This window comes from Trachurus trachurus (assembly GCF_905171665.1).
Source record: "Trachurus trachurus genome assembly, chromosome: 11".
Taxonomy (NCBI): domain Eukaryota; kingdom Metazoa; phylum Chordata; class Actinopteri; order Carangiformes; family Carangidae; genus Trachurus; species Trachurus trachurus.
The window spans coordinates 26,314,412-26,338,443 of NC_139904.1; the positions used below are offsets into that span (position 1 = coordinate 26,314,412).

Below are 24,032 nucleotides of genomic sequence, written 5' to 3' on the forward strand. Positions count from 1 at the left end.
AAAAAAGAAAAAGAAAATAAATAAATGAAAAATTAATGACCATAGACAAGGATGTGGAAACTTAATTCAAAGATTCAGGAGTTCGAATTAATGTCTTAAAAAAGTGTCCAAACTGTGTATTATGTATTATTATTGCTGTATATTGTTGATGTTTATGTCTGTGTGTGCGCGAGAAGGTGAAACAAGACACAACTGAAATTCTGCCGAGCTGCCAAAAGTGCAAACAGCAGGAGAGAATCTAAATTCTTCATCTTTTCTCCCTCTCTTGCCAGGGTATAAAGGGAGATAAGGGCCAGTCAGGTGAAAGAGGTCTGCCTGGGATGGTTGGGCCCCCAGGACCACCTGGGCACCCAGGGCGCATGGTTAGTGTCTTTCAAAATGTGTCTACTTACAAATTGAATCCCTCAAAATGAAGTAAATTTGACTATCATCCAAGCTACTAGCATGCCGATATGTCTCACTTATTCTTCTCTCCTCCTGCTCTGACTTTGTCTTTTAGGGTGAGCCGGGCAGTGATGGTGCTGCTGGTAAAGATGTGAGTAATGTCTGGGTGTGGTGTTTGTCCCCATTAAGGGATAATGGAGAGAGATTGAATGTGGTCATGTGTATATTTCATTCCTTGATGGATATTTCTTTCTCTGTGTTGACAGGGAGCGGCAGGCTTACCAGGGGACAGCGGGCAGCCAGGTCATAAGGTAAGAGCTGACTCAGCGTGTATGTGTGTGTGTGTGTTGACAAACTGAGCGTCAACCATCCATTACCTCCACAGACCGTCTTAATACAGCGACATGTCCGTTTTTTCTCGCCTTTAGCTTACAGAGACTCGCGCCGACACACCACAGCACTGAACACACTTCTCCCTCCATTTCTGCCCACTCAGCACCCACACTTAACACAGTCATCAGTTCACCAACCCTCTGACCCCCCCCACCGACATCCTCTTTCCTCCTCACCCCACTTCACCCCTCTTCAAACTGGCAGCCGGCCGCCTGCTACTAGCCCTCTGTGGCTACATACTGTAGCCTGTTGGATCTGTCCTAAGGCGCTGGCATACAGTACTGTAGGTGGATACAGTGATAAAGTTATTCTCCTGCCTCTGGGATAATGCTATTAAGCATGAGAGGAGATGCTAGATGAGGCTATTTGTCACACTGACAGGACGGCATTGTCAGGGTTTTAGCTGCACAGAGGAGGAGAACAGAGGAGAAAGACAAGAACGGACTCCTCTATTCTTCTCTATTTCAAGGGCCGCTTGTCTGTCGGTGACATGTAAACATTAGACGTCCATTATGGGCTGCTTTGTCCTCGATAAATCACTGTCGCTAATGCAGCAGTGCTGTGTTGTTGTTATTTTGAGTGTATTTACACAACCTGAATAGTGGGCTGTCACTGATGTGGCCTGCAGCTGTGTTTGAAGGCCCTGCTTCTTCTCTAGAATAAGGTTAAAGAGACATTGTGTAACTTCTCATGTTATCTATTCACGAAAATCGATTATTTGGTTCAAAAGTATGTTTTTCATTAATCAGTAATCCCCCCCATCAACAAACTGAAGTGTTCCTTTCAGCTCTGAATTAGCCGTTCATATCATTCATATCTACATGGAGCGGGTAAGCTCGGTGCTGCTGCCATGTCGTGTCGCCATGTTTTTACGTTCAGTGGCAGCGTGACGGTAGGAAACCACGGAAACTCAGCGGAGACACCGGAGCTGTCGGCTCAGGTCGAGGTGGCGTCTGTGAAAAGTCACCATGGTAACGCAGTGAGGAGGAATGGAGCGTTACACTGATGCTGCATTCACGTGCAGTCGGGCAGACGGCCGTCGGTAACAAACCAGATGTCATTTTAGTCACAGAAGTCGAGAGAAAGCCGGTAAAACCTGGGTCAGGTAAACAATACGACATCACCATGACAACATATTGTCACGTGTATTGTTTTGCCTCGTGCTGACGGACCACTTGTTTACATAGAGGCTTGTTTATGCCATTACGTGCAGCGGCTGTCGTCCGTCTGCCCAATTTCACGTGAATGCAGCATGAAAAATATGATTGAGTTGCTTGCGATATACAACGCTAGATGGGAGTAATTCCTACACAATGTACCTTTAATGATGCATCTCAGAATTAGCCATTGCTAATTTAAACAATTCCTGGCTTTAGCCTCATGTTTAATGTAATTGAATGGAAGTGGTATCACCTCAGGGCAAGTAAAGTGGTGTGTGTGCCACATCAATCAAGTGAACATGACAACAATGATGAATTTTCCAGGAGTATAGTAATATAAGTGTTTTATTTTGTTTTGTTTTAAGTGTGCTAATGTTGTGTGTGACTGTCTCAGGGTGAGGCTGGGGCCCCAGGGCAGAAGGGTTCTCCCGGGGAGCGAGGCAGACCAGGACCCCCTGGTGGTGGAGGTTACCACTCCAAGGACGCACTGCCTATGATTGGCCCAGTGGGACCCAGAGGGGAGAGGGGAAGCCCCGGCTCAGCAGGATCCCCCGGGGTCCCTGGAACTGCAGGGTCTCCAGGAAACGACGTGAGATACAGCTTCACTACACCTAACAGCACCGTCTAATTTTAATTTTAATTTTAACTTTTAATCACTTCAATCAGTGCAGTGGCCAGAGGCGCTCACTGGCTCCATCTGCTCTCGTAAATAATTAATTTTTTAATTATCTGCCTTGATTAATGTTTGCAGTTTGGCTTTTTCTCTTTTTTTGTCTCCTGTCACAGGCTGTAGTCAATTATGATGAAATCAAAAATTTCATCCGACAGCAGGTCATTAAGATCTTTGATGGTGAGGACATTTGCTAATCTCTGGAACTGTTGTGTGAATGTTTGCTGTGAATAATGTCACAATTTCAACGCTGTAGCAATGTTTTATCTTCAGATGTTTATCTCTTCAAAGAATTGTTTTCATTTTTCCTCTGGGACCCCACAGCTCTAACCACTGTGGAATCACTGTTTGTTATTGCATGTTTCCCCTTCCCAGAGCGTATGGCCTACTACATGTCCCGCATGCAAATGCCAGAGTCGGTGGCATCCCCAGGTCGGCCCGGGCCCCCAGGGAAAGACGGTGCTGCGGGTAATCCGGGACTCCCGGGTACACCTGGCCTGATGGGACAGATTGGTAGACAAGGCCGACCAGGAGGACAAGGACCTCCAGGTGAACCTTTTACTCATAGCGCCATGTTGGTGACATGTTGTTGTTTAGTTTCTCATGTGGTCAAAATGTACGACTGTTTCTGCAGGACCACGAGGACCATCGGGAGAAAAGGGAGACAAGGGTATTGGAGAGATGGGAGATGTAGGACCTCCAGGAGCACCAGGTAATGTACCCCACTGGTACAGACAACATAGTACAGTGGCAGCCATTTGGTTTGAGCTAATTATCAGAAACCCATTAGTAAGTACATTGTGATTATCACATCATTTCATATGAACTGTAATTTCAGCTGCAGTAAATCCTCTCTTCTGTCACATTTTATTGAGGCACTTACATCAGTTACAGTTATCTGCCTGGTATTCACAACGTTTTACACACGTGTCAAAGCTGCACCTGATCCCGAACCCTTATATGATGAACATTATGTCACATAAATGATGCTAATTACTTAAAAGATGTTTTGAATTGTCAGCGTGATGAAAGCAACTCTTCAGCATTCTGAAATTGTCTTAATTGAAATTACCAGGCTGGTAATCACCCAAAACAAAATCTCAGACCTCTTAATCATCACAAAGTTCAGATAAACATTTGCTAAATTGGTAAATTAGCATCTGCACTTACAGTGTAACATGGTGCAGCTTATTTCATTTGGGTTAACAAGTAGTTTAAAAAAAAACTCAGCACTCACATCCAATGATCAAATTAGGATATTACTGTCAGTCTCATGTTTCCCATTTGGTCCTCTGATGACAGACATGATACAGTAATAACACCATTATACCTACAGTATATGTATGGAAGTGTGTAAAACTGTATCTTAGTCTCATTGCATTTGGGTTGCAACACTTCACTCCTGAAGTTGTATTATGGATTAAAAACTGCAGGAGTTTTGTTAATTAGCTATTTTGCTATTAATGAGACTGTTATATAACTGTCATGTGTGGACATAAAGGCCAGGAAGCGTTAGCCTGGCTCTCTGCAACACCTCTCACTGTGCCTTGGTTGTTAAATTCGTACAAAAACTAAACTGTGAACTAGAGAAACTTTTGGCATATTTCACAATGTGGGTTGACAAAAAAAAGTTGAGCTCTCATCCAATTCTCAGTTAAAAGGTAACTATTGATACTCATATAGTTTTTTTTTTTATATTACTTGCTTTTATACTGGCTTGATTATAACATTCTCTGTATTTTCTTCACTCTCCCAGGTGTCCCAGGTCCTCCTGGCTATGGTAAGATGGGACCCCCAGGTTCTGTTGGCCAGCAGGGTGTCCCTGGGATCCCAGGACCTCCTGGACAGCAGGGTTCAAAGGGAAATGATGGCCGGTGTAATCCTGGTGACTGTATGAGCCATCAAGTAGAATACAGCCCCAAGGGCCCACCTATGAAGGGCCCCTGGTAGAGGGCAAGAGGTGATGGAGGAGAGGGGCAGTTGGGGGTGGGGGGGGACTGACGCAAAGACACTACAGAAAAGACAAAACCAAAGGCCATGATCCAACATTATCTGATGACATAAAGGAGCAGCCACTGTTGTTGAGTTGTAAAAATGTACCCACACAGGCTTCTGCTGTAGTTCTGAGCAAAAATCCACAATTTTGTTCTAAGGGCCCCACTGGAACTGAGGCCTGCAAAGACACACCACCAGCACATTTTTATTGCACCATTCTTTTTCCCTATGAATGCCAATTCACTGCTATACTGTATTACTGCCTCTTGTTTTCTCACAGTGTTTCACTCCTTTTGTACGTTTTCAAAGAACCCAGGGGAGGTGACAAGAATCACAATATGTATTTTCTTGTCCTTGATTAATTCTGGCCTCCTGTTTTTTGTTTTTTTCTTTTCCTTTTGTTTTTTTCTTCTTCTTTTCATTTCTAAATCTGCAGGAAGAGAATACACACAATTATTGTAGCACTTTGCTTCCACCTCCCATATCTTTGTTCCTTTGTCACCGAATCCCATTCGAAGTGCGTCCCATGCATTTCTAATATTCTGTCTCAGTGCCTGAGGTGTGATACATATTTGAATTTGACTTGTAAGAGAATATCCCTAGAAATGCATTTCAGTTCTGTAGCAACAGATGTCAAAAACTTGCATTCATACCCTCTTTGACAGATTGACTGTTTTGTACATATTTATATTTATATATATAGTGGCTTTTGATACTTTTTGATAAAAGGCAATACGCATGTTTTAGCCACGTACTTTTCTCTGTCAGATGTTTTACAGCAACAAAAATGCCAAAGGGATATTTTTCTAAGGTCTATAAGCTTTCAAAATGGAATAATGTGCTCAACAAAAGACAAATTATTTATAGGAGAAAATTGTGCTTACATAAGAAAATCATATTGGCTTTTGGCTTTTTTTTTTTTTTTTTTTTTTGCTAAACTTCATTTTGTGTCATTTTAACTTTTAAGTGCAACCATTTTTTTAAGCATCTCATCTCGTTTTATATTCCAAAGTAGCTGTAATAGCCATCTGTCTGCTTCACAAGCCACTTAAATATGAAAATATGAGCAATAATTGAGCCTTTTCACCACAGGTACTGTAATACAACACTCTGAGTAAGGCCACCAAGCTCCAACAACAGTACATAAAGATAAAGAAAATGTTTGGAAAAGCATCAGAAGTGTCTTTTGTAGTGTAACACGGTGCTGTACTTTAGGGTTTTCTCTGTTATTTTTGTCGCTTTTATATCTGTAAGTCTCTGGAGTTTTGAATCATTACCATCTCTTACCATCTAAATTGGCAGTTTTAAAAACTATGAGCCATGGTCCGACTTTTGTTTCTCACAAGCCAACCCGTGGGAAATATTAAGCCTTAAACTGCTTTTCAAAGAGGCTGTATGGTGTTGTTATGATAACCTGTGCTGTAACACTATCAAACACTATTCACTGTTGTTCCTCCATGGACAGATTAAGAAACAATGGGCCCTGGGCACAGATATGTAAAAGACCCCCATCTCTCAGGAGTGCATCCTGACTAAAGTTGAAGTTGCATGGTCCCTTTGTACATGTAGTTGTTTCTCTCTTCGTGGTTTGTTTATGTATTTTGTTGAGGGTTTATCTTTCCTTATGGTCCTTAAGCGTCTCTTTGTTGTAGCCTTTTGTGTCTCTTTGTGGTCGCTGTGTGCCCCTTTATACAGTAGTTATTTGATTGACTCTCAACAAGAAACGTTAACTGTCACTTCAAAATGAGGCTCTGGCCCAAGGGCCCACTGACCTCCTGAGCCCCAGTAGGCCCGTTCAGCAATCCATCAACTCTACCTGTGCATGTGTCGCTTTACTGTCATTGTTGCAAAAACCCATGTGCCTTACATAAGTTGTTTTATGAAACATTTGAGGAAAAAAACATACATTTTGAAAGCAGATTTGTGCAAGTGTGGTTTTGTTTGTTTTGGTTTTTTTCGCTGCCAGAAATGTAGTCTCATTAGTGCGGTGGAACTTTTGTCCTTGGTGCTGCAAGAATGTGAAAAAAAGCTGAGCATCTGCAGCTTTGGAAGCATGGGAGTTTATTTACATGCATGAATTGGTATGATTAAAGATCTGGAATTGAAGAAATGAAAATGAAAGGAGCTGAAAGAGGTGAGCCACACTAAAGAGACTCATTTCCATTCCCCACATGATACAGAAGAACATTAGATTTTACAAAAGGTTCCTTTTTATTTGTTTGGGTTTACCTGAACAGTCAGACAAAAACCCTCTTTACAGATGATTATATAAAGAACAATAAATAGCTTTTGTTGATGAAAATAAATCAGTTATTAAATCGGTTACACCCTGTGGACAGTTGACAGTGGCATAGGAGGCACATTCGGACTGGTAACTGATTCGTTTTGAGGAAAAGTCGTTACTTCTGTCTGCACTTTTTTATTATTCACTGGATTCATTAACACAGGATTTTTGTTGGTGCATATCGTAACCCATTCCTTTTTCTCTACATAATAATCAACACACATTTACAAAGATTTACAGCACTGCATTGTGGGAGATGGGAGTGCCCATCGGGATATGCTGTTGCCAGGCAACAAGAGGAAGAGATAAAGCTAGTCGTTAGTTTCTAAAATGAGACTTGGGTGGAAAGCAGGGGGGGGGTTGGGAGGGGGAGCAATGTACACGAGGTAAATCAAGGATTTCACTCAAGCTGACTGATGAAACTACTACATTTTACAATACAGCACTGAGTGTGACATTAGGCTGCAATCATTTATTGGTCCTTTTTGTACACGATTAAAAGGCATCAGGTGTGATGTTGCAAGACAAGACAGGGCATTTCAACTTTAAAACACTCTCCAACAAAATATTGCATATATAAAAAACCATTTAAAGTGACCTCGGTGTAAAAGAGAAGCACCCTTCACCATGCTCGCCTCTCAGCCGCTCTCAGTGTGGTGGGAGACGAGGAGATGCGATGTAAATCTGCTCCTCTCTCGCTGCTGGCACGGGGCCGGGATATTTTTGATGGGACTGACACTGACACCATCCAAAAACACTAGAGAATTCAAAAACGTTGTGGGTGGCTGTGAGCTGCTGTTGTCATGGTGATGTTGGGGATTAAGATCAGAGTATGTCCCACCAGTCAAAAACTTTAGGTTGTGAGTTTCAGGAGGGGGGCACCATACATCCAGTCACTATTATTGTCCCCCGTCCCTCGTTCCTGATGTTGTCCGGCTGAGAGGAGTGGTCTCTCTCCCTCTCCTCCTCCTCCTCTTCCTCTCTCCCTCCCCTCCTCTCTCCCAGGTGTTGTGAGCTGCTGATGGAGAGACAGGTCTCTAGACATTGGGTCCTTTGATCGTTCCCGCCTCCTGTAGTCTCGGGGAGGTGTATGCTGATGCGGCCAGACACATGGCTGCCTCGCAGAAGCCCGGCAGACCCGTTGCACCGGCCTTGCCGGGGCGACCGGCCTCTCCGGCTGATCCCTGAGGTCCTCTCTCTCCGGGCCTACCGTCCCGGGCTACACCATCCACACCAGCAGGACCTGTGGTGGGAGACGGTTCCACATCAGTAAAAACCTTAAACAGATCTCCAGGGGTCAAGGTGATTAAAATTCACTGATCCTTTGAAACTCCACTCCAGACTTCAGTTCAGTGCGCTGTATGTACGCATATATTTAATGTGTGTGTATGTGCGCGCAGGGGAGTGTGAGTGTGTTTTCCACAGTTTGAATTAGTGTGTACTTTTGCAGTCCTATTACATTCTCATTCAAGAGCATCTGTTAAATGACTGGAGTTAATGATGCTTTTAAAATGCCTTTGAGCAGGCTCTCCTGAGGCAACCGCTATAATGTCAAGTCCTTCAGTTACTTATTGTAGCCCTCCTCTTCTTACCCGCTGGACAAAATTGCATATTAAGACTGTTGATGGTTTAAGTAAGTCCACAAATCTCACAGAATCCCATCCAAGCTGTGGGAGGCCTTAGCTCTTACCTTGTATTCCTGGGGGTCCTGGTGGTCCTGGGTGTGGTTTACCAGGATCTCCTCTATCTCCCTTTGGCCCTCTCTTTCCTGGGGAGCAAAAAAAGTCACATGGTCAGGTGCCTTTAAAAACTTGTCCTCACAACTGCACATTCGTCATATGCCACACTGTCCATCTTTACCTTTAAGCCCTGTGTTTCCGATCTGTCCTGGTGCTCCGATGATACCAGCGATGCCACGGGTACCAGTTAAGCCATGTGGTCCCTGGGGACCAGGTGATCCTGGAGGTCCAGGAGGCCCAGGAGGACCCATTACACCTGCACCACCGAGCACAGCCCTCTTGGCACTGACTGCCACTGCCGCTAGCCTCTCTATAATACAGGAGACAGAATAATCAATTTGATTAAATTGCCTGATTGCATGATGGGAACCTGATAGCTCAGGAGATTAAAGTAGTTTTGGTGAATGAGCTAATTTAATCTCCCCTATAGACATCAAAGGTGAATATCCAGGTCTAGACGCTCACCCTGCAACATCTTCAACACCACTTCAATGATATGCTGGTCAGACGCATCACGTCCCTGGAGAGAGGAAGAGGAGACTTAGCATCACAAAGAGGCAACAGCAGATATAGTATATACCAGGAATCACAGTCAAAGGGTTAGTATAGACTTACTGTTGAGCCCTGAATGCCAGGCATTCCTGGGACTCCCCGTTCTCCATTCAGGCCCCGAGGACCTGGCAGCCCTGGTGGTCCTTGGTCTCCAGGTTTTCCAGGGTCTCCAGTGGGTCCATTGTGTCCAGAGTCACCAGTGATTCCTTGCTGTAAGTAAAGGAGCATTAAAGCGGGGTGAATTTATGGAGAGTAAAGAAAGAGGCCAATGAGAACAGATCATCTGTGAGAGTAAAAAAGCAAGGTCCAATCAAACATTGTTATGGAACAGCCATCACAGTTCGATCCTCACCTGTCCTTTGGGCCCAGGTTCACCAGACAAACCCTGTCAGGGCGAAGAAAGACAAACATTCATCACATCACTTATCATTTCTGCTTCAAAGATATTGGGCCATATTTCAAGAATGAATATTGTAAATTAATGTCTAAAAATGTGGCTTCAAAGAGGCAACATGCATCGCTGCCTCACTGTCGTGTAAATAGCTCATTTGCCATCTGGATTATTACGGGGATTTGTATGCAAATTCAAAAGCAGACTTCCCCTTCTTCTTAACTTCTCTATGGTTCAAACGTTTTCTGCTATATATCACTCTGCTCTGCCGCCTTTAGAACCAGATGTTTAAACCTCCTTATCTAAAGCCGCAAAGTTTTAGTGTTTTGTGCATTCAGAGACTTTGGTGGTTCTTTATAACACATTTTTTTCAAACAGCTTGAGGTTGTGCTGCAATGATTTTTTACCTTTTCACCTTTCTCGCCAGCCAATCCCTCAACACCAGGGTCACCCTAAAAGCAACACAGAGGAAAAGATGAAGACGGCGGAGAGAGAGATGACTGGAGAAATATATTTGTCAGCATGGAGCTGGTATATGAAGTTTCACACCATCCAAGTTTGAAAGAGCAACATTTCTACTCACAAAATCTCCCTTTGACCCAACTTTTCCTTGGAAACCCTGTAAGGAAAGATGGTACAAGAACATCCAGATCAAATCTAGGTTATAATATCCAGAATGTTAATTCGAGGCAGTGACACCAGAGATCACAAAGTAAGAAAGTCTCTAAAACAAAGAGGATGAGGACGATTATCTGATTTATCTTACTTATCTACATTACTTGCTGGATTTAGGAGACGTTTATTCATGGGTAAACACTGCCCCCAATGGACAAGTCTGTGTAACTGAATTGTTATAAAGTGTTTGAACACAGACCAGTAATGCACATGTCTCACATACTGTAGACCACACACACACACACACACAGACACAGACCTTGTCTCCCTTGGTTCCGCTAAGGCCCTGGGCACCTGGGATGCCAATGGGCCCTCTCTCTCCTTTGCTTCCCTGTTAGGTGATAATAGGAATAGTATTAAAAGAACAGTCCAAATTCAGTGTAAAATAGTTTTTAAAACAGCAATACAGAGACACAGTGTAACTTACTGGCTTGCCAACTATTCCCTGTGGCCCAACTTCTCCTCGCTGTCCTCTGTCGCCCTGCAGAAGTCAGCCATGGTGAGTAAATCTGGTTTCAAGGAGCCATTTGAGGTGTTTTTATGTAATAATTTTGGATATGTACCTTGGGTCCAGGAACTCCTTCCATACCAGCCTCACCAGGAAGACCAGGTTCACCCTATGAGGATGCAAAAGTACAATTATTCACCCTACTGCACAATATGCAGTAAAAAAACAAACAAAAAAAAAACATGAAATGTTGTGTGTTTACCAGAGGTCCAGGGGCACCAGGTTGACCAACATGACCTCTTGGTCCAGGCTCGCCCTAACAAGGAGGGAGATAAGGGAGACGAGTTTAAAAAAAATATGAGAGCAAGAAGTATAACGACATAACATAATACACGAGTTGGTTAAAACCTTACTTTAGCTCCGGATGCACCTTTAGCCCCAGGACTGCCAGGCAATCCCTATGGAGAGAATTAAAATGAGAGGAAAGATACATTGTTACAAAGTTACATCTTACACATCCTGGCTGCCTGGAAGTAAAGATGAAATCCACATAGTTTCCAGGTGCACATTTCTTTCTACTATCTAATAAAGCTGAAAACTCAACAGAAAACGTTCCATCTGTACCCTGTATTCTGACTATACAGTTTATTTCATATGTTTGAAATACAGAGCGTGAACCTAAAAATGCTGTTGGGTAATGGATGTGGATATTAGGATGCGGTTGCCAGTAGCAGGTAATAATAAAGCTGATGTCTTATGTAATAATAATAATGAAAATAGGGCGAGATGCCCTGTCTGCAATTGCCATATAAAACTGCGGCAGGTTTCCTTGCAGTAATTCTGTGGGGTGTGTGTGTGTGTGTGTGTGTGTGTGTGTGTGTGTGTGTGTGTGTGTGTGTGTGTGTGTGTGTGTGTGTGTGTGTGTGTGTGTGTGTGTGTGTGTGTGTGGGTGGGTGAAATGGTATATCACAGTACAGCATAAAGCAGCCGAAGTTATAGTGAGGGAGTTTGCAGCAGTGTTAGTGTCACTGCAATGACCACACAGCAAAGTGTGCATCACATGCTCCATTACCCCTTAGTCAGAATGACGTGCACACTAAAACACACACATACACACGAGTGTACCCACTGGTCTGATTGTGATAAATCACTCGCGGTGGGAGAGAAAATGCTATTTCAAGGTGGTTTAAATTCTAAAACAGCCTGGGTCACCAGGTCAGTGTTAACCTGGATGAGTGCCCAGAGAACAAAACATACCAAAATTTACAGGCTTCTTCACGCTGGTTTCCTCTGTCTGTGTTCTGGCTTAGTTGAATTGAGGAGGAGAAACAGACTGACCCCCTACGTGGTCTGAGTGACAATAGGCATTTACAGAAAGGCTTATTTGCATGTGCCTTTAGTGTCATCGCTGAACAAATTCACCCCCCAAATATTACACTGAAGGATCACTCACCGCTGTTCCCTGAGGACCGGAGGGACCAGGTATCCCAGCCTGTCCGGGGGCGCCCTGCACAGAAAAGAAAGGAAGGAGAGTAAAATGCAATCTTTTACTGAGATTGAAGTTACTCATCATTATCACGGCTGGCAACCCTTACCTTGATTCCAGGAATACCAGGTGTGCCGTCTTTTCCATCAATACCCGGCAGACCCTGAAAGAGCAGGCAGATGACTCAGTAGACTTCATTTGGCACACTCTCTGAAAACGACTGTGTGTAGGGCACACACTAAAGTACAATCACTCACATTCTCTCCCTTTTTGCCAACCGCACCCTGTGGGCCTTGGATACCTCTGCCGCCCTGCAGAAGATGAGCAAATCAACATCAATGTTTTCGCAAAGCACCTCAGAATTGCTGTCCTCATTCATATTCTGAGAACTGTTTCGCTGTTTTGTCTTGCACCATCGCTTTAGTAGCAACAAACTTAAGGCAAATATACTCGGAGAGTCACCTACTTTGTCTCCCTTGTCTCCGGGGTCTCCAGGTGGTCCCTGAGGTCCCTCCTCACCCTGCAAACAACAAACAGAGACTTTAAGGACCTGTTTTTTTTTAATAGTAAAGTCTATTTGTGTGATGGTGTTTATGTGTGTGAGTGTGTGTTCTTACAGGAGGCCCAGGAATTCCTACAGGACCGCCGATGCCCTTGTAACCACTAGGCCCCTGCGGGAAAACAAAAAAAGTGCCATCAATCACTTGAGATCAGGGAGGATGCTAAGTCACGGTAGCCTACTATTCATTGTGATAAAGGGGTAATTAGCACTTAACTCACTTCACTAATGGGAACTACACAGAGAGCCAGCCACTCTTGCTTTGGCACTAAGCCGGGGCGCTAACTTGGCTAACGTGGCTAATGTTAACAGTAAGACGGATGGCTACAGCGGATCATTAACTACAGATGGAGGCACTGTGGACCCAGACAACCCCAACTCATTAGAGGAGGGGAGAGATTTGTGTTAGCATCATTTCCATATGTCCCCATTGCCGGTAATGGATGATGTTTGTATAGCGGGGGCAGGTCTGGCTGCGCCTCCTTGGTGCTCATCTAAGAATGAGAACAGCCTTGTACCCAAAGAGAAAGAGGACAAAAAAGTTATAGGCTATGTGGATGTGACAAAAAAAAAGGGAATGTGGTACTCACGGCCTCTCCTTTAGGACCCATCATCCCAGGATAACCCCTCAGGCCCATCGGACCCTTATAACGAAGCAAAGAACAGCAAGGTTAAGACAAACACTGACCTTAACCAAGGTCCAGTCATAGCACATGAAAATTATGAGAACACTGGGTTCTCTCAGTTTCGAGATGAGACAATGTGAAAACAGGAGGACAGCATACCGGAGGTCCAGGGATGCCCTGTTCCCCAGAGATGCCCACTTCTCCTTTGATACCCTAGTGGAGGAGATAAAAAGAGGAGGCTGATTAATTATTCTCATTCTATACTGCTATCTGGAGCACAGTTTCCTGCTACCGATCAATGCACATTCAATATACTTTGGCAAACTTGTAGGAGGTCTTCACTTTTAACTTCAGAAATGTTGAACTGGAGAGAAAATCTATCTGGAACAAGTATATGATGGTTACTGGTTGCTTTTGATGTCTTTAATCACTGTATACCATGCTGGCCAAAAACTGTCAAAGGAAAACTGGTTCAATAAGTGGTTATGAGTGGAGCCTGTTTGAACAGCTTGAACTCTGTGTTACTATATGAATAGTTTTAGATTTTTCTATATTAATATTTTGGGAAATACACTGATGGTGATTACCTTGTCTTTCATAGATAAGTGAAGCAGCTTGGCTCAAAGTTAAACATATCCTAACAAAAAAGCTGAACCTTTAAAATGAAAAGTTGTGGTTTATGGGAAGTTACTTTAACTCCCTGTCGGCCAGCACAGTGACCTTCTCTTCAGAAGGTCACTTGTCCAAACTTGTTTATGCTGTGAGGAAGCCAAACAACCGGCTGAGCCTAAGAGATCAGGGCGACTGATTTCTGTTTGCCAAAAAAAACAGCTGAAGTATACTGTATCTATAAACCCTAAAAGTGGGCATAATGTTGGTGCTGCTTCTAGTCTCTAAACTACGATAAGGTTAGCTAAATTCAGCTAAGCTAGAATAAACAAAGATAACCTAAAATATACTGAACTAAGTTAAGCTAAAATAAGATGAAACAATTAACTAAGCTAATTGCCCGTTGGCTTGAGCTACAAAAATATATTTTGAGCTAGTCTCATCGGTCTACTAGCATCTGTGATCTCATTACTCATAGCAGCTTCGTCTTCAGCTCAGGCCAGTAAAATTCACCAAAAACAAAACTCAAGTCATCAATCAGTTTGAGCTGGTCGCGTTTTATTTTTCTGCCCTCTAAAGATACATATGATACTAATCTCACTCATCTACTAAGTCTTTGCAGTTCTACTGCACCAGCACATCTCCACAGATGTTTTCTGTGTTTCAGTGCAAACAGCTGGTGGGGATGTGAACAGCTCATACCGAGTATCATCAAGACCAATAAGGGGAGAGCTGCAGCACCTTGAGTCAGAACGGGTCGTCTATAACACTGACTTGCACGGGAGAAGTGGTAACTTGGTGCAGTGAGTGTTTTGTGCATGTAAGCGCTGCCAGAAGACTCCTTGTGTGGGAAGATCAGAGGCTAATTCCTGGGGCTTGGCTAGCCGCTCCCTCGGAGCCCACTGTGTGCTCATTAGCTCTGCTTAATACAGCGAGGTGAGAGGGCTGCGCGAACCCTGACTCTCTCATCCTCCCCTTTATGTACCTGGCTCTTCACCACCCCTTTCATCTGGCTCACTGCATGCTGCCTGCCGGGCCAGGGCCAGGCCTGACTAATCGCAGCCAGATTAGTGCCAGTCATGTGCCTCGGGGGGCTTCATTAGAGCTAATCCTCGCCTCTGCTGGTCCTGAATGGTGGGTGAGTGTGCAACACTGTACAACATGAACAAGTATAAGTGAATTTGTGTATCCTTTCTAACAGTGATTGTGTAGCTCACCGTTTTTCCTATGCTGCCGGCGTCTCCGAGAACACCAGCACGTCCTTTGTGTCCCTACAAGGCAACAATAAATCAGCATTGTGTCGTAACCGTTTTCTATTTTAAGATAGAAATTGGTAGTGAAAAAAAAAAGTTTTCTTCAGAGCAACATGAAGCAAACACACACACACACACATACACACACACAGACTGCTCACCTTGACTCCCTGCATTCCTTGGGGGCCCTTTGGTCCTGCTGGACAGTTAAGAGGACACTGTTGTCGAGAGAGGGAAATAAAGGGATTATGGAAAGTGTGTCAAAACAGATTTGCAAGAAAGCAGATGTCATTAGATCTTACCTGGAAATCTGCACTGCCCTCTTCCCCACCGACGAACTTCCCTGGAGGACCCTAGGGAGACAGATAGATAGATGGGTGAAGAAAGTCACCTGGTCACAGACGGCTGACAGTTTCCCTGTACGGTCTTCGCTGAGCCAGCACTCTCTCGTTCTCTCTCTCTCCGTCTATTGCTCCCTCCATCTTTCCTTCTCTCTGTTTATAGATTGAGTTAGAAAGTAAAGTATCTCTACAGGGGCTGATGTATTCCTGCTACAGTCAGATGAGACAGCTCCACTGATCTAATGGGGGTTTATTTACCCTATGACGGCACTAGAGCTAAACAAATACACTCCCCTGGGCTGGGAACATCACTCTCAATGAAGACACCCTCCTCCCCTTCTTGGAACCACACAGGAGAGTTCATACACCATTGGAAAATAGACTTGAAAGTGTACCACTCAGAACTGTTTGTGATATCTCACCCACTTAGTCTCTACTGGGACCTGTGAGCTCCGGCTGTGCTAGGTATTTCGGTTGTCATACAGTAGATTTAAAAAAAAAATACTGCTGGTTGTGCAGAAAAGATGAGACTCTAACACAGCATTAGCTGTTATGTTGAGTTTGTCCTTCTCACTGTGATCTCATTCTATTATATAAGTTAACTGCAATTAGATGTAACTATATAGCTGATTAAGTTCAAAGAGCTGCTGGTAGCTCATTTACCTCTCTCTCTTTTCACAGCTGATCTCCCCAGTCTTGATGAAAAGACTGTCATCAGTCGCAGATATGAAATGATTTACAGCTTTCTGACAGCTTTCTGACAGCTGAAGTTTGAGTTTATCCAAGTGGCACCGTTTTATTCACCATGTTTCTATTGTTGCTATTATAATTTGCTGGGCTGTATCAACTGATATTAGCATATTTGTACAATGTCTAATTGAGTTTACATCCTGGTCACAATTCTTCAAAACAAAACCAGCATAAAAACACCAAGTCATCCTTTTCAAATGTTCAGGAGTTTTAGTATTGGTATTAGCCTAAAAAATCCACTGTCTTTGCTATTTTTGCTAAAGCTAACTACTCCGTTCGGCCTCTTCTACAACAAAGTGATCAGCAGTTAAAAAATATAATCTTGGGAGAAAACAATGGTGTAATTAGACCATTTATATAAAGAGATAAAAGAAAGTTTTAATGTTTCTGCAAGATGGAAAAAAACAGCATCAAGTACCTGCACAATGCTCTATCCTTGAATCATATCATATGCTCTTATTGTTATGGACTGTATGAACGGAGAAAGCACCAGTTTTTTTGTTCATCCTCTCAACTGCAACTTCTCACTAAGCTGCAGTCCAACCTGAGAGAGATGACAGGTGAATGAGATGCTTCTTGGGTAACGTGGTCTGTTTGGACACTTACTGGCTTGCCAGGAGGTCCAGGAAGTCCTGGAGCTCCAGGTGATCCCATGATGCCCTGCAAATGACAGAGAGAAAGAAAGAAGCTGTAAATACGACACTGAAAAGGTAAGGATTCTAGCACTGGTACATGTTTATGTTTGTGAGTCATAAAGGCAGTGCACCAAACTGCGGATGTTGTCTTACCTTTGGTCCATTTGGTCCAATTTCACCTGGAAGGCCAATAGGTCCTGGAGCGCCCTGGACAGGGAGACACAAAGAGTAATGTGGACATGTCCAAAAGGCCACAAAATGAGTACACACCTCAAAGCACAGCCATTAAGTAATAAACTCTAGTTTATTACTTATACACAAGCTACTTACAGACAGTCCTGGAAGGCCGGCTCCCTGTGTGCACAGAAAGGACAAAGGGTTAAATTACTGTATAACCAGCGGAACCAATCACTCAAAGTATCAATTAAGGTGTGTGAAAGCCAATTAATAACGTCAACAGTATTTTAGTAACATGTGTGTACAATGTCAGAGTGCAGGATAAACAGTGCTCAAGAACAACAAAGACACAAAATGCAATCAGTTGTGTGTTTGCTCTGTCTTTTGGTTGGAATTAATTATGAAAAAAAAAGTAATTAAGTAAGTAAGCCTTCTTGGTGGAAGAACAACCCACCGGGCAGGATCTCCTGTCTGAGCAGCGTGAGGCAGCTGCGTGTACAAGCAGAGCCCCCAGACAGCACGCCTGTTAATGCTAAACAAAGGATTTAACTAATAGTGTTGCATTCATGCATGACATTGGGTGACTATGGACTTAATGTTTAAATATCTAGATGATGTGTGTTAGATAGACACACAGCACCACCCAGTGGTGTAGAATTGTGTTACAGCTAACGTTGCACTGAACTGACTGGCCTTGTGCATTCAGTCAGCACGGCAGCATTCCATGATGATACGGGCTTAACATGGGGATCATTGGAAGCACTTCTCATCTTTGAATAGGGATAAGGCTAATGTCAGCTGTAGAGAGCATATGCCACATCTGGGTAGACTAAACTCAAAAGGGGGCACAGCTGGTCAGGCATTCAGGCATGAAGAAAAGGGGACTCTGGAGGTTGCCTTATGAGACCAGCTGGGTTATAATATGTTGTGAATTTGTTAAGAAATTGACTTGGCTTAAACAATGCTATATTCTGCCATCCAATAGTCATTTCACAATTATCATGCAGCTATCTAAGGTAATACAATCAAATTTGTTAAATCCTATACCTAAGTATACATTTAAGTCATAAATCTGTCATATAATACATTTACTTACAGGAGGGCCGGGCTCACCACTTGGTCCAGATTGACCCTGCAGACATCAGAAAACAAGTTAGACTCATGCACATAACTGCTGACAGTATCCTAATGTTATAAAATGTGAAACTTGATCTTCACGGGCAGTTATCATACAAGCAACGTGATTCTTTGACTTTTATTATTATATAGTATATATATTATTTAACTGAGCCTTGTGAAAAAAGGAAGGTCTATTCCAGCCATAACATCAATTCCAAAGGTGATACATGCAAATGTTTAAGTTGTGGCTTTGCCGCAGGATAGCAGTATAATGCTGCGTTGTAATTATCCATCCAGATGGAGGTTTAGACACTTGCCTTAGGGCCAGGGCTCCCAATAGGACCTCGGTCACCCTTAGCTCCAATCAAACCCTGGAGACAGACAGAGAGGAAAGAGGGCAGGTAGATAAACTAAACATGAATATGGAGGTTAAAAAACAAAACAATAGGGCCTTGGAAAGGAAATCGTCAGTTACCATTGTGCTTTCCTCAGGCCACATGTGACTTGAATTCACCTTGCAACAGGGCTAATCACACATTTGATCGAAGTTGACACTGTTCTTGTAAGTAATTAGGAAACAAGCCTGAGACTGAGATTCCAGGGCGGATTATAGGATAAATCTCTTAGGAATGTGTGTGTGTATTTGTGTGTGTTTCTTTTTAGCACGGGACAATTAGGCATTGGCATCCCCCTCCACTCACACTCAGTGCCTTCAGGAAAGCTGCACCACAATAATTATGATTATTATATAGAACTGAAAATCAATTACCACTCATCTGGGTGTTTATCTCCATCTTCTCAATACCTGTGATTACTAGAGGTTTGATAGTAATCAGTGAGGGACAACGGATCGACCATGAAAGTATAGCCACCTTATTATCTAGTTTTCTATAGAGGACATTTTTCTAATTAATTTGTCCAAACATCTATTTAAAGCTCATTTCTATGACTGGAACAGTGAAATACGATTTAATTACTAATTCACTGTTATAACGACAAACTAATAATTTGGAGTTCAAGGGTCATTGCTGCAGTACCATGAAATCAAATAAGATAATTTGATATGAAAGCAGTTCAGCAAATGTACCTCTTCTGGAATATGAAAATCTGCAATTGAAAAAGAAACTTTAAAGCGCCAAATTGGGAGGAGAGAAAAGCCATAAAATCAAGGAAAATCTGAACATTAGCTCAATAATATACATTTTTATGACATTTTTAAAGATGCTATTTGTATGCCCACCCTGGTGACTGCATAATGTACTAAAGGTAAAATGTGGAGTTTTCATTAAAAAAACAATTTTGTGCATCCTTGAGGTTTAATAAACATTTTCCAACACAGAACAGCTCATTGCTATGGCTGGAAAAATCTAGTTTGTTAACCTTGAGTTGCAATTGTGTTCATGAAAGTGATATTGCCAAGGCCGAGAAAGAACTATGATGCTTTTAAGTCCCTAATTACACTGAGGAAAAATCATCAAAAATCATATTCCATCTTCACGATGGTGCTGATGAGGATCTAATGGCATAGTTGAAAGCTCAGGGAGAAACAGAAGTATCTTAGTGTACCTCCAGGTGTGATTGTGCATTCAACCTCCTTCCCCAGTTTCAAACAACTGTGTGCAACCTTAGCATGTGGTTGTACAACAAGCGATACAAACAACACAGGGACCGGCTCATATAAACAGTGATCTACAGCATCACTAGTGGGAGAGAGCACTACAGGGTCCCTTAAAAGAGTATTACATTAATGTGACGTTAACATACATTTTTAAATCACTTCTCTCAGTGTCTCATAAATCTTATTTATTCAACACAGAGAATTGAAAAGTGTTGTGTCTGGTTGTGTACACTTATTTTTTTCAGAAACTGTACACATATTTGGCCTTTTTTTCCCCCCTGTGTGTATTCTTTAAAAAAAGACAGTTCTGTCAAACTCACTTGCTTTTACACAGTAGCCTAAGTCCCATCATACCTTTCCCATGGGAATATACAAGCAGAATAAAGAATAAAAGTTTCCTCAGTTTTCTTTCTCTCTCTCTTCATAACACTGTTTTCAGAGTGTCTCTTTTGGGAAGCATTTTTGTTTTTGGTCGTTTCATATACATTTTCATATCCGTCTCTCTCTTCTCTTGACTTTCTTTCTTCCCACATCAGTCTGTTTACTTACATCAATGCCGTTCTCTCCCGGTAGACCATCAGGACCTGGTTCTCCTGGCTCTCCCTTAAGTCCCTACATTAAAACAAACACAGTATTGTCTTTTACATAACCAAGGCCATAAATAAAACAAAAGTGAAAGTTTTTGACAAGTAAAATTAAATAAACAGCACAGTAGAAACTTACTGTTGGACCAGGGGGCCCAGGAGGTCCTTTATCTCCCTGCAGAGAGATGGAGATTCATGTCATTCTTGACTCTTGATGAAAAAATTAACATTATTTATCTGTGATCTGTAAATTTACTAGAAGAGGAAAAGGTACATATGATGTGGTAGGCCTTCAGTAAACACAAAAATAATGGCGCAGCTTTAAAAATACTTCAAAGTTTGTATTGTCAATCATTTAAAAAAAAATATAGGGTGTGTTTATTTCAACATCACACATGCAGTCATAATGAGACAAGGTGACAACTTGTTAAAATGTTCTTCAGGAACACAAAGCTTCAGTGATTATGGTGTAAACAATACATAGATAAGTTATTGCCCTAATGTGCCAACTGGGAAAAGCTACAGTTTAGAAATTAGAGGGAAAATTACAACAACTGTAACACTAATTGTACCAGCTCCATCTTGGTAGAATCTTGATCTTAAGCATTTCTGCAGGAGATGCCAGTGATAAAAATCAAAAATGATAGACCTTTGTTCATGGCTGAAATGTATAAGCTCATCAGAACATATGCTTATTTACATCTGTTTTTGAATCACTGATGAGGAATCAAAAGTTCCCTGCAGCCTGTCTTTTACAGGTCGTGTGTTTCTTGCTCCACTGGCCCAGCAGCCTCCATTTCCCACATATTTAAACAAGCTGTACGTAGTTAACCCCGAGAATATCTCAAATGTATCACGTTACTGTGACACAGAACTGAGGATTGAGCTGAGGGTCCCTTCTCAAAGACCCCTCTCTCTGCCGGGAACAGAGATCTTTTGTACCAGTGTGTTTTCATTTGCAGTGCCCCCTGCTGGTAAGACTCCAGTATCACAGAGAAGCACAGGGTTTGGTATTTCTCCAGCACAATGATGGTCTTTGTGACCAACCTGTTGGGCAAACTTGTGTGGATACTCACATCAATGCCGTCTGACCCAGGAGTGCCAGAAGGGCCTGGCAGGCCGGGCTGGCCCTGAGGTCCAGGTGGACCCCTCTGAAACACACAGAAAGAACATTTTGATTATTTTTATAGTGACAGACAAAACTAGAATATTGTGTAGGAACATGAATATGATGGTGATAATGTAGTCAATAATACCAAAAAATGATATATTCTTTATCTTTATGTTAATAAAGAAATGTAGAGTTGATATTTGACCATGTTTATTATCTTTTTAAAAAAATCTAATATTGGATGTTTAATGTACCAAATTAAAATACTGAAATATGCTCCAAAGTTAGTATTGATTCAGTGTAAGACAAACAGCTAATGCTGTTAAAGCATTCATTCACATTAGCTCGATTAGCTGGATAACTTTGGCAATAACAAATAATAAGAAAAATGTAGATAATGTATAATTTTATTTATTTATCTTTTCTTTCAAATTGTGATTTAAAGTAGACCTACATCATCTCAGCCCATCCAGGACAGGTTGTTACTAAACAAGCAGAAACTATATCAATTGTATAAAGAGGAAATTTAGTGTTCACATTGAATTAAAGTGGTCAAGCAGAATGATAAAAACAAAAGCCTGAGGAGGAATGTGGGAGGAGGGGTCATGAGACTGGCACTGTTTACCCCATCCACCCCCCACCACCTCACACCCTTCTCTCCATCTCACTGTCTCCTCAGCCTGTGTGCTGTGTCATCTCAGAGGATGAGCCCGTCCATCAGCTGATAATCCAACTTTGAATTCTTCAAGTCTTCAAGAAAAACAAAATTTAAAAAGTAAAAATAATCCTTGAGCGTGAAAGCAGAGGTCCAGTAGATAGCATGTCGGTGTCTGTTTGAATAGGAGGTTTCACACCCAGTGGACAAAAAGTGTGTATGTGTGTGTGTGTGTGTGTGCACAGCATTTTCTATCTCTCGCATGGCTGCTTAGTTTCCCAGTGAAAAAGTGAACAAAATATTTAATATTTCCTCAATTTTTCCATGAATAAAAGTCTTCTTGAAAAACGAGTGTACCCAGGTAAAGACAAATCCTCGCCTTCAATAAGAGCTCCTCAGTTAAGAAGAGATAAGACTCCATACACGATAAGGATGATAATCCACAGTATAGATAGTCCGGTTTCATTTTGTCTTCACAGCAGTGAACATATTTCAGACTCATCTTTTGTGTGTTTTTTTACATGCATGCTATAAAGCCAGCATTTCAGCACCTTAACCAGCAACTAGACAGCATACAACCCAACACATCACTTCCAGAGGCTGCTGGCCCTTTCCAGGGGCCCTTATCCTCACTGAACCCCAAAATAAAGAGGCAAAGCCATTAGCAGAGTCGAGCTCAACTTCCCCCGTCCACTCACCACTTGGGCCAGAGCCAGGCACAAGGTCTGCAGTATAACCCAGGTCTTCAGCAAGGCAGAGAGAGCAGCCATGGTCCCTCTCCCCTGTCTGTCTCTCCTTGGTTCACCAAATCCTCTCTTCTCGCTCCTCTTTCCGCTCCTTTACTCCTCTCCAGGCCGGCACAGTGCGGAACTGGTGGAGCAAAGCTGGACGAGAGGAAAGAGGGGGGGGGGAGGGAAGGAAGAGGTGGTGGGGCTATGTGCACAGCCCCGAAAAAACCCACTCAGGAGAGAGGAGAGGGCTGAGAGCTGAGAGGGATGGATGGAGGGATGGGGGGTGGGAAGAGAGAGAGAGAGAGAGAGAGAGAGAGAGAGAGAGAGAGAGAGAGGGAGAGAGAGGTGAAATCCTGTCCCACTGCGGGCCCCTGGAAGCAGGAGAAATATTCTCTATGAACCCATAGTGTGGAAAGCGCACACACAAACACATACACATACCTATATATAGATACACACAAACACACACACCTGAGATCTGAGGCAGCCGTAGACTTTTTGAATATGCAAGAAAAAGGGCAGGTTCAAGCACTGTGATTGGACGCTTTATGAATAATTAACATGTTTAAACAAGGTCCTGCAGCCAATCAGAGAAGAGCAGTGACCAAGCCCCCACCCTCGAGGCTGTGGGAGTGGACCAATGGAATGAAACCTGAGAGATTACACCGACCATGTAGAGCACCTGTCTCTGAACATGTTTCCTTCTCTTCTCCTGTCTCACTTCTCAAACATGACTCAGAGTTGTTGGGTTTTCTTCTCACCCTGAGGCCATCATTTGCATGCAGGTGTAAACAGCTCTGAGCATTTTCATGTGAGTTCTCCTGCACTGATGAGAGAGCTGGAAACCTTCTCAGCAGCAGCAGCAGCAGGGAGGGAATCGAAGGGTTTCAGTCAGGGAGGGGGGAGGAGACAGTTCTCATTTTGTCAACAAAACCTGTGAACAGCATCGTCTTTGTTACCTGCAGACATAAAGGGACAAATGAGTGAGAGACAGCCAATAACACACCTGATCACATACATAAGCTGAGTCATTTACTGACATCTAGTGGCTGTTTTACATAACACAGGTTAGTTCCCACAGTAATAA

General features: G+C 42.8%; 2 protein-coding genes across 4 annotated transcripts in view; one reads left to right on the forward strand and one right to left on the reverse strand.

Moving 5' to 3' along the window:
- col16a1 (collagen, type XVI, alpha 1) overlaps nt 1–4,564 on the forward strand; it is a 69,758-nt gene extending 65,194 nt beyond the window's left edge. For all 3 annotated transcript variants that reach the window (XM_083982438.1, XM_083982440.1, XM_083982439.1), the window contains 8 exons: nt 273–362; nt 500–535; nt 651–695; nt 2,332–2,526; nt 2,724–2,787; nt 2,983–3,156; nt 3,242–3,319; nt 4,364–4,564. In XM_083982438.1, the coding sequence (XP_083838564.1) occupies nt 273–362; nt 500–535; nt 651–695; nt 2,332–2,526; nt 2,724–2,787; nt 2,983–3,156; nt 3,242–3,319; nt 4,364–4,557 (876 nt within the window). In that variant the 3' untranslated portion in view covers nt 4,558–4,564. The remainder of the gene's footprint in view (nt 1–272; nt 363–499; nt 536–650; nt 696–2,331; nt 2,527–2,723; nt 2,788–2,982; nt 3,157–3,241; nt 3,320–4,363) is intronic.
- Nucleotides 4,565–7,923: 3,359 nt separating this feature from the next.
- On the reverse strand, nt 7,924–22,984 carry col9a2 (procollagen, type IX, alpha 2; the record flags this gene model as incomplete). Its single annotated transcript, XM_083981950.1, has 32 exons — nt 7,924–8,129; nt 8,577–8,654; nt 8,747–8,935; nt 9,091–9,145; nt 9,241–9,387; nt 9,530–9,562; nt 9,976–10,020; nt 10,152–10,187; nt 10,503–10,574; nt 10,671–10,724; nt 10,807–10,860; nt 10,954–11,007; nt 11,105–11,149; nt 12,145–12,198; nt 12,287–12,340; nt 12,435–12,488; nt 12,644–12,697; nt 12,795–12,848; nt 13,327–13,380; nt 13,522–13,575; nt 15,189–15,242; nt 15,386–15,442; nt 15,527–15,577; nt 16,922–16,975; nt 17,104–17,157; nt 17,281–17,304; nt 18,224–18,259; nt 18,564–18,617; nt 20,414–20,476; nt 20,588–20,623; nt 21,525–21,599; nt 22,913–22,984. 32 exons carry the CDS (start codon nt 22,982–22,984, stop codon nt 7,924–7,926), a joined length of 2,076 nt encoding a protein of 691 aa, XP_083838076.1.
- Between the last annotated feature and the right edge of the window lie 1,048 nt (nt 22,985–24,032).